The sequence below is a fragment of the Otolemur garnettii genome, unplaced genomic scaffold, assembly GCF_000181295.1.
Source record: "Otolemur garnettii isolate 467f Iridium unplaced genomic scaffold, OtoGar3 scaffold00047, whole genome shotgun sequence".
NCBI classification, from domain to species: domain Eukaryota; kingdom Metazoa; phylum Chordata; class Mammalia; order Primates; family Galagidae; genus Otolemur; species Otolemur garnettii.
In genome coordinates, this window is record NW_003852442.1 from 5,894,255 (window position 1) to 5,905,502 (window position 11,248).

Sequence of the window (11,248 nt, forward strand, 5' to 3'; positions counted from 1 at the left end):
TCCCACACTTATGAACAGTCTGCACTGATGGTTGCAATCCCACACTTATGAACAATCTGCACTGATGGTTGCAATCCCACACTTATGAACAGTCTACACTGACGGTTGCAACCCCACACTTATGAAGAGTCTGCCCTGATCGTTGTCCCACTGGCAGTGATTTGTGCAGGGGCTCACACATCTCATTATCTTTCCTCGGGTCCTTTCCAAGCGTTTACACAGGCTACTTTGTTTTACATTTGTTTTTCCTTTACAAGCTATCATGTCGAATTAAAAATATATTTATGCAGGGAGGTCATATATTTTTGAACTTTGTGTCAACATAGTAAGAAGGTGTTACAGAAGAGATATAACAAAAAGAGGCTACTGAGCTGAGAACCCAGTGATCCAAGGTGTGAGACATGCTTTGGAAACTCTACCTTTAGGGTAGAAAGAAGCACCAAGGATTTAGACAATATGCAAAAGGTATAGAATGAATTTAATGCCCATCATTCCTGCCCACTGTTCCTCTTTCACTAACTGCTGCTGGAAACCCTACTTGGAGTATTGGCTTAGCCCAGCCCAGGGATCACTTCCTGCAGGAAGCTTTCCCTAACTAACTCTCCCATGAGATGTGGGAGACGTCACAAGAATTTCCTGGGTCTAAGTGGGGGATAGATTGAAAGAAGCCTTGCAAACCAGATTGAAATCCATGTTTCCATAGAAACTAACTCTCTGCTCAGCAGGGCCCAGTCCATATCACCCCTCAGACTGAATGGCAGTGCTGGCCCTCCAACTTTAGCAAAACTAACAGTGCCATCTTTGTGCGTGCTGCCCTTCATGCCTCTGTTGTCACCACACAGATTGAATGTCATTTTGTCATCACCTGTTCTCACACTGGACTGTGGATTCGTAGAAAGTAGACTGGGAGACTCTTGCCTGTTGCCCAGCACAGGGCCTGACGCGTGATAGGGACTGAACCCAGGATAGAGACCTGGAGCTGGATCACAGATTTAGAACTCTAAACCAAGGCCAAGAAGTTTCCCTTACTACAAAAACCCTTATTTCAAGTTTCGCTCGAAAGGGAAAATTTACCGTGAGGTTCAAGGCTTCTCTGTTCCTCATGAATATTTAGATGTAGTAGTTCCTAATGTTTAAGCATTTTTATTTGTGGTATTGTTGTTGTTTCTAAAGACAAAGGCTCACTATTTTGATCAGGCTGCTCTTGAACTCCTGAGCTCAAGGGCTCCACCTGCCTCAGCTTCCAGAGAAGCTGGGGTGACAGGCACATCTGCTGTGCCTGGAGACTTTCTGCTGTTAGAATGAGTTCCATGTTCTGGGTGTGAAGGATGGTGCAGGAGTTATTTCATTACTGTGAACGGCAGATAGATTATATCGCAAAGAAAAGAAAAGTCATTCCTTCCAAATCCCTAATCTAGAAAAAAGGCACCAGAAAAAAAGAAAGAAAGAAAAAAGCTGTAATGAGAAATAAGATAGAACAAGGGTGATAGTTTCAAGATGGAGAAGCGCCAGCTGCTAAATATTAGGAAAATCCTCTGCAAACAAACAGTCCTCCCTGTGCGGCTGAGTCCTGGCTTTCTCTCTGCTTCCTCTAGACCAGTGATTTTCAATGGGGGTGCCCAGGCACACTGGGGTGCCAGGAGAGGATCTTAGATGTGCCGAGAAAAATGTTAAAGATCGTTAATTATTTTCGAAAGGAATTCAAAGCACACTAAGTACATCCTTTAATTTTTTTCTTTTTGATCAACATAATTTAAGTGGGCCACCAAAGTTTTAACTATAGGCTCAAGGGTGCAGGGAGATTAAAAAAAAAAAGAAAAAGGCTGAAAAACATGGCTCTAGCCAAAAAACCCATTTTGAAGGTCTGGTCAGCTTGCCCGGACAGGCCTCCTGGAAGCAGGAAGTATAGATAAGCTTCTGGCCCCTGGGAACCAGGGACCCATGTTCACCTCCCAGCTCAAGAAGCAAAAGAAAGCAACCTTTCACAAGCTGCCTAGTCTAGCTCCACCTTGGAAAATGGACAAAGGAGAACAATAATATCTTAATAGGATTCTCCCTTCCTACCTCATTAAGACCTTAACACTTGCTCTGTGGACATCAACATTTGCTAAATGTTAAGGTGTACCCCCCCCCATCGTGTATTTCTATATATACACCTCTATTTTTTTTTAATGAGGATTTTTTTTTAATTCTCCAACTAAAATAATTAGGCTAGATTCTATCCAGACAAAAGCTAGTGTGTTCAAAGAGCAGAACTGAATGTGCATCAGAAATTGTGTGTGTGTGTAGCACTTAACACAGCTACAGCCGTTCAGAGCAGTTCAGCCAGCACTTGGTCCTCTTCCTTCTATTTTAATTGTTATCTCAAGTTTTTTTTTTCCACCACAAGGAAGTCAAGTTCTCGTTGCACTGTGATGTATTTTTTAGGTATGCAGAAACGCAGTTCACTTGCTCAGACTCCACGTAAGTAACTACCACACAGTAAAGACACAGGAAGGCTAATAAATATTTTGCCTTGGGGCAGTCGAGTATAATATTTTCTGCAAACATTGGACTTTATTTTTCCCCTAACAGGGGGTCTTGACTCCGACGACGAGATTCTGCCAAGGTTTATGGAGGTAATTAGATATCAACGCTGGCATTTTACAATACGGTTTAGGGCCCCGGGTTCTGGGGTGGTAAGCAGGAGGTTTCGGGATGCAGCATGCGTGGAAGACACAAGCCTGTTTGGGGGGAAATCCGCATTTTGCAAAAAATGCCCTTTAATGATGTGCAAAGAATAACTGGGAAGCGGAAAGCCTGTGCCAGGCATCAGACTGGAGTGGGCCTGACAACACCCTTCAGCAAGGCCTTGACTCTAAACTGAGAGGGATCTAATTTCAGGAGACTGAGGCCCCTGCTTTCCAAATTCATCTTTTTAATGAAATTAAGACTGGAGATCTCCAGGGTTGGCAGGAATTACACTGTAGTTAAGGAGAGAACAAAGACGTCGCATGGAACACCGTTTGAGACGCAGATTTACAGAGGGAAGTGAGCAGCTGAGGATTCCACGTAAGCCCCCATTAAATACCAGCTCATTTAAACACATCCCGCGGTGCCCTCCACATCTGGTAAACGATTGGGGCTGGCAGATTTATTTCCGAAGCTTTCTCTCCCGCCTGCCCCCGTGGTAGGCTCCCTACCTCCTTTTCCGGGGCCCCTCCGCTCTCTTTCACAGACCCGGTGTGATTCGCAAAGATAAGGCCGTCCAGATTTTGTTACCACCTAATTACTAGATGTTCCATGTCTTTTAACACGGGGGAGGATTATTACCGGCATTTTCCTTTCATTTCAGCCCTCATAAATTTAAAATGGTAAAAGTAAATCTATCTGCCGTGTGTCACTTATACCATAAGCCCCTGTGTTTGGGAGTGATAAAGGGTTCAAGCTAACCCTTGGCTGGTCTCTCTCTTCCAAGTCCCAGGGGTTACATTTTATGGAAGTATGATTAAAAAAATAAGCTTCATTCTGGGTCACTAAAACATTTCAGGACTTAAGACGGAGAAGGAGGAAGAAAAAAGAGGCACTTGCACATTTTTTTTTTTCCTTAGCTTCTCTAAGATGGAAAGCGCTTCCCTCTATCCCCCACGGCTCCCGCACTGAGAAAATTCAAAAGGAAAATCTCCCTAATGAGTATGAAATCCAGCCTCACCCGACAAGTCCTTTGTTTCTTTCCAAGTACTTCTCTGAGTTTAGACAAATTGTTGTTTATCCAACTCCAGAAACAAATATGCTGAAAATCCGATGAAATTTTCAAATGTCTTTTTTAGTCAATTGAATATTCTCCGAATGCTGATGGAAAGGAAGTGCCATCTGATGTTTTAATTGAAATTTTAACCAAAAGAGGCATGGCCAGATTTCTAATATGCTCTAACTACAGTACTTCCCTTTCTGCAATTACGCAGCTAATGTCTGCATTGAATTCCCTAATTTCTCATTATAAAACAATTGGATTTCATCTCGCAGTCTTTAATTGCATTGTTTCTCCTGCTAGAATAACTGCACATTCTTCTTGGTGAGATGGTGAAGTTGCTGAATTACAAATCAATAAAGGTCACGCCATTCAGATTTCATCAATTATTATTCCATCTCTAAGCAAAATCAATGAGGAGCTCAAAGTATAGTTGTAAAAAGAATCCGCACGGTTACAGCTGGTCCCCCCCGCCCCCCAACACACACACATGATCCTCCACGATCACAGGGACACACGAAAAAGATCTAGAAAAATGTAAGCCCAACTGAGAAAAGCAAGCTGGGTGAGGACACCCACACTTCTCAGATGAGTGCCGATCAAAATTACTGCCAGAATGAGAGCCTTTGCGGGAATGTTAGCTGGGATGAGAAAGGGGATAAGAGAAAAATAAAATAAAATAAAATTCTAACTTACCTATGGGACTCAGAGGAGACCACAATGACACGGGCAGGGGCCGAGCGGCACAAAACACCCTGGAGGAGCTGGACCAGGTAGAAGTGGCCCAGGTGATTCACCTGAAAGGTGGTCTCCAGGCCATCCTTCGTCAGGCTCCAGGGCAGAGCAAAAGCCGCTGCATTGCACACAAGCACGTGAAGTGACCTGTAGGATACAAGGGTCAAGGTCATGAGGACAGAACACTCTAAAACCAAGCATGATCCAACAGTCAAGGTCATGCAGACAGAACACTCTAGCATCATCCACGCTCCTTCAGGTAGAACCAACTCCTTCCCTGGCTGTGAGATTCTCATCATTTCAAAGTGGAAGGCCCTAGGCAGAACACCGTATCATCGTCAGGGGGGCAACTGTCCCCCATTGCCAGGGACGAGAGGTTTCCTCAGACACAGGCTCTTCACTTCAGTGCCCAAACCAGGAGAGTGTGAGACCGACCACAGCAGCTGGTCACGCCCTGGTTTGAACTCACATTCTACCACCTGATCAGCTCTGTGCTTCCTCATTCATCCAATCATCACCTTCTTCATCCATACATCAAAATAGCCCTGAAAACAGGAAGAACGAAGGGAAAAAACACACTGTCAGAAAGACTGACACGGGACCCAGCACTTAGTAGGTGCCAGGCAAATGTATTGAAGGAGAAACTGTCTGGAGAGACAGGTGCACACTGTTTGAATACACAGTGTTCCTGTGAGACGTCAGGTTAAATCTACATTTCAGAAACAAGCCTGCACATAGGCGACTGGACGTCTGCTATAATGTTCTCTTATTTGCAAATACTGAATTCAATCATAATACAATTTGTAACAATAAAAGAAAGCTGTTCGTGTGAGTCAAAAGCCTAAATTCTCTTAAAGAAGCTGTACTTGTCAGAAATTATCCTAACGGACTAATAAAAATGGAAATATGAAATACATTTAAGGCTATCCACAGTGTGTGTGATTGCAACCTAAAAGCACCAATGAGAAGTAAACTAAATACATAACTGGGAAATGGTAAAATACAGTGGAATACATCCATGTGAAGGGATGCCACGTAGTCATTAAAATGATAAATGAAATCTACTGACCACATATAAAACAAAATATAAAATATTATATCATTACACACAGACCCAAACACACATCCATGGTGGGGGGAGGAGAGAGAGAGAAAAAGAGAGAGAATGGTAATGGAGAGTTGACAAAAATGTTAAGAATTGTTGTTTCTCAGCCCAAATGCCCATTGACCCATGAATGGACTAACAAATTGTGGTATATGTACACCATGGAATACTATACAGCCATAAAAAAGATGGCAACTTCACATCTTTTATATTTACCTGGATGGAGCTAGAACATATATTTCTCGATGTACTCAGTACTACTATGAAATCAATATATAACCACCTATACACGCATAGGAATAGCAAAACATAACTATAGTCCAGAAAGTAGAAGGGAAGAGGTGAGAGAAGGGAAGGGACGGGGTAAATTGGAGGAGGGGGGATATGAGAGGAAGGAGGGCATCTGGGGGGACCTCACCTAATGTGCATGATGCCTAAACTGTCTTCTTCCTAAGTATACCTGTATTTTCTTCATTCTTTTTCATAATTAACATGTAGCATCATTGTGATAAGGAAAAAAATGCAATCAGATAAATATTTCACAGGGAAAAGAAGCATTTCAGAAATGTAGCTAACACATTATTAAATAAGAGAAAAATAGACAAGGTGGGGTTTTACAGGAACACAGCTGAATGGAGATGAAAAGATCTGCATTTCCATCTCAACTGCAGATAAATCACCCAAGGACTTCGAGTTGCCAATTCCTGCTGTAAAAGGAGGGCCTGGAAATCGAGGGTGCTGTTTCCTCATAGAGTTCAGATTCCATGGCATTGGCTTGAGGACAGTATTTCTTATAAATAAAATCTTATCTACACTTTTGTTTCAAAAAAATTCAGAGTTCTTTTCATATTGCTAGTTGGAACAATCTGATCTTGTTCCCGTCCTCATGCAAGATCACAGCCTAAGAGTTGCAAGTTGTTGAAAACAGCACATGTTGGTGTACAATAAGGAAAAACAAAGAAAAGTACATAAAAATTAAAACAATCTGTTATCTAAAAAGAAAGTAAAGAAAAGCAAAATGTCAAATATTTGTAATGATACAGAGGCCCCGTATTTTACTATATAAAGAGTTCTTACAAATAAATAAGAGAAACATATCCTAAGTGTCCAATGGAAATATTGACAAAGACACTAAGAATTTTTTAAACCTAGGTTACAAACAGTCAGTGCAATACTTAACATGTGCAACTACTCCAGTACCAAAAAGTAACATATATCTTCTATCATATCAGCACAATGTGTATTCATGATACTATTATATTGTTACAAAGCTGGTGGAAATATATTCCTGCATCCTGGATACTAAGTGATTTGGAGCCCAAGCAGTGCAGTACCTACCTAGGGGACAGGACCGAGGGGACAGTAAATTAATGCCACAAGGGAGAAGTACGTTATCACTGGTAATGTTTAGAACTGCCAATGTGCGGTAATAATAAAAAGCAGGTCATCTTGGAGTCAGTTTTAGTGTTTTTTCAGTTCCCTACACAATGCTCTATCATGTCACCTGCACAGGGGACAGACTACTCTCCCCACAGCCCCCTCCCATCCTTCTGATGTGCCACTGCTTCTCTAGAAGGCCGCCTAGCAGACCCAGAGTCTGTGCATGTGACCTTGTTTAGAAAAGAAGCTCTGTGTATGTAATTAAGCTCTGGATCTTGAGGTAAAGTCATCCCAGATTAAGGTGGGCCCTAAACCCAATGACAAGTCTCCTTGCAAAGGAAAAGAAAGGAAGACACAAAAAGAAGGAAGCACACAGAACCCTTGATTTCAGACGTCTGATATCCCAAACTGTGAGAGATGAAATCTCTGTTTCTTCAAGCCATCCAAATGGCAGTAATTTGTCACAGCAGCCTTAGGAAACTAATACGGTTTCCAAGATTCTTTCCTAAGGAAATATTAAAAATTCACGGAACAGTGTACACACCAGGATGTACGACAACATATAAACTAAAATTATAAAATTGTGTATGCCCTACAAACAACCAGAAATCCAGCAGCAAGGCACTGGATAAACAAACAATGATTAAGCCAGAGGTTTCCAAACCTTCTCAATTCAACCTACAAAGCAGGAAACTAAATCCTGTATGTGTGATTCATATTTCTTCCACCCAAGAAAGACTTTTATATTTACAATCAAGGTTGCTTATTTCCTTTATCCCTTTTATAGTTTTTAGTAATTTCCAACTTTTCTAAAATAAGCATGCATTAATTTTGTTGTTGTTGAGACAGAATCTCACTTCGCCCCCCTGGGTAGAGTGCCGTGGTGACATAGCTCACAGCAACCTCAAAGTCCTGGGTTCAAGTGATCCTCTTGCCTCAGCCACCCAAGTAGCTGGGACTACAGGTACCCACTACTGCAGCCAGCTAATTTTTCTCATTTTTAATAGAGACAGGGGCATCTCACTCTTGCTCAGGCTGGTCTTGAACTCCTGAGCTTAAGCAATCCACCTGCCTCAGCCTACCACAGTGCTAGGATTATAGGCAAGAGCCCCCACGCCCAGCCATGAATTTCTTAACGAACTTGACCAAAATATAATTTGTATAACATAAAATTTCTCTATTTAATTATTTACTTTTTTTTTTTTTTTATAGATTTAGCATGTCAGTGCAGTTGCATTATACCAATATGATACATGAAGTCTTGGCTTTTAGGGTAACCACCACCCTACTACGATTCATTGTACTCATTAATTTTTCTCCGCTCAGAGAAAAATTATTAGTCCACTCTCTATGATCATGTGCACATATTACTTAGCTCTCACTTATATCTTAGAACCTATGGCATTTGATTTTCTAGATTACTTCACTTAAGATGATGGCCTCCCATTCCATCCATGATGCTGGGAAAGACAGGATTTCATTCATTCTCACAGCTGAATAGTATTTTCTGTACACATACCACATTTTCATTATCCAAGCTTTTGTTGATGGACACACAGGTTGATTCCATCTCTTTGATACTGAGAACAGTGCTCTGAGAAACGTACGAGCATAGGTATCTGGTGGATATGATGATTTCTTCTCCTTTAGGTATATACCCAGGAGTGGAATTGCTGGATCATATGGTAGTTCTATTTATTTATTTATTTTTAGAGACAGAGTCTCACTATGTTGCCCTTGGTAGAGTATTGTGGCATCACAGCTCACAGCAACCTCAACGTCTTGGGCTTAAGTGATTCTCTTGCCTCAGCCTCCCAAGTAGCTGGGAGTACAGGCCACAATGCCCAGCTGTTTTTTGGCTGTATTTGGCCTGGGCTGTATTTGAACCCTCTACCCTTGGTGCATGTGGCCAGCACCTAACCACTGTGCGCCAGGCTGGTAGTTCTATTTTTAGTTCTTTGAGAAATCACAACACTCCTTTCCAGGGTAGTGGTACTAATTTATACTCCCACCAAAAGTGTATGGGTCTTCAAATTTTTTGAACAGGGGACCATTTCACTGTCCCTCAGACCGCTGGAGGGCCGGACTGCGGGCCCGGGATGATAAGCAGGACAGGCAGTGGCAGCAAAAACACCCAGCGGGCTGGATAAATGTCCTAGGCGGGCTGCATGTGGCCCGCAGGCCGTAGTTTGAGGACGCCTGGATAAGCATTCTCTTTTCTTCACAACCTTGCCGAAATCTGTTACTTTTGCCTTTTTAAAATTAGCCATTCTGACTTGTCTAAGAAGGCATCTTGTTGTAGTTTTAATCTGCATCTCTCTGATGAGCGATATTGATGATATTTTTATGTGCTTATTGGCCATTTGTATCTCTTCTTTTGTCTGTTCATGTCTTTTGCCCACATTTTAACGGGGCTATTGGGAGGGTCATTTTGTTTGTTTGTTTTTGTTTTTGGTTGGTTTTGCTGAGTTGTTTGAGTTCCTAGTAGATTCTGCATATTAGTCCTTAGTCACATGCACAGTTTTCAAATATTTTCTCCCATTCTATAGTCTGTATGTTCAGTCTGTTGATTAAAACTGACCTATTTTAAGAGTACAATTCAATGGTTTTAGTATATTTACAGAGTTAAGCAATTATCACTACATTTTAATTTTCATTGCCCACAAAACCCTAACCCATCAGCAATGGCTAACCACCTCCCACCCATGCTTGCCCCAATCATTCAAACCCAAGTATCAGCTTTCCAGATATTTCTACATACTAAAGGGAATCGTACAATGCCTGGCCTTGTGAAACTGGTTTCTTTGACTTTATAGGACACTGGCAAGGCTCATGTATGATGTAGTGTGCATCAGTACTTCATTCCTTTTCACAGCCAAAAAATATTCCATTGTTTGAAGACACCACATTGTATATACCCATTCACTAACTGATAAACATTTGGGCTGTTTCCACTTAATTGGCTATTAAGAATATTGCTACTATGAACAGTCATTCATAAGATATGGTGGAAATGAGTGGAAATAAGTGTTTTCATGTTTCTCTATAATACATGTAGGAGGGGAACTGCTGAGTCATGTGGTTACTCAATGTTTAACTTTTTGAGGACCTGCCAAACTGTTTTCCAAAGTGGCCACACACCTTTACATTCCCGTTAGGAATATAATGGTATTCTAGGATCACCACATCCTCGTGAATATTTATCTATTTTATTTTAGCCATCCCCGTGAACACTAAGCATTATCTCATTGTGGTTTTTAATTCACCTTTCCCCTAATGACTAATGAGCTGTGCATCTTTTTATGTGTTTATTGGCAATTCACGTATCTTCTTTGGAAGACTGTCTATTCTAATCTCATGCTCATTTTTTAACTGAGTTGTCTTTTATTATTGAACTGTAAAAGTTCTTTACTCTGGACACAAATCCCTTAGTACATATAAAATCTGTAAATATTTCTCCCATTCTGTAGGTTGTCTTTACACTTTCTGGGTGGTCCATATCTTCGGCAGCACAAAAGCTTTTCATTTTGATGAAATCCGTCCAATTTATCTTTTTTTTTTTTTTGCCACTTGTGCTTTTGAGATTATATTTAAGAAACCATTGCCCAACCCAACAGCACAACTGATAGACTCCCGTGTTTTCTTCTAAGGCCATTATAGTTTTAGCTTTTACATTTAAGTCTATGACCCATTTTTTGCTATTTTTTCTGTATGGTCTATGGGAGTGATCTAACTTTATTCTCTTGCATATGGATATCCAGCTGTTCCATCATCATGTATTGAAAAAACTATACTTTCCTCACTGAATTGTCTTGGCACCCTTGTTGGAAATCAACTGACCACATATAAAAATGTATTTCTCGAGTCTCAATTCTGTTCTATTGTTTATATGTCTATCCCTTCATACACCAGCATGAAGGATATGATTTCATAGGACTCTGTCTTCATTACTGAAGATTTATGTTTGAAACTGGGAAAGGGGGGTCCTCCAACTTTGTTCTTTTTTCAAGCATGTTTTGCTTATTGAAATTCTATGTATTCACGTATTAAGTTTAGTTTCAGCTTTTCAATTTCTGCAAAAAGAAAAAACAACTGGCTCGGCGCCTATGGCTCAAGCAGCTAAGGCGCCAGCCACATACACCTAAGGTGGCGGGTTTGAATCCCCAGCCCGGGCCCACCAAACAATGATGGCTGCAACCAAACAAATGGCCAGGCGTTGTGGCGGGTGCCTGTAGTCCCAGCTACTTGGGGGGCTGAGGCAGGAGACTCGCTTGAGCCCAGGAGTTGGAGGTTGCTGT

The 11,248-nt window shown here is 41.4% G+C and overlaps 1 protein-coding gene across 1 annotated transcript in view; it reads right to left on the reverse strand.

Moving 5' to 3' along the window:
• The window catches only part of WWOX (WW domain containing oxidoreductase), a 970,358-nt gene that overhangs the window by 671,943 nt on the left and 287,167 nt on the right, over positions 1-11,248 (reverse strand). Inside the window, exon 7 of the mRNA XM_003791310.3 lies at positions 4,427-4,612. Coding sequence (XP_003791358.1) covers positions 4,427-4,612 — 186 coding nt within the window. The remainder of the gene's footprint in view (positions 1-4,426; positions 4,613-11,248) is intronic.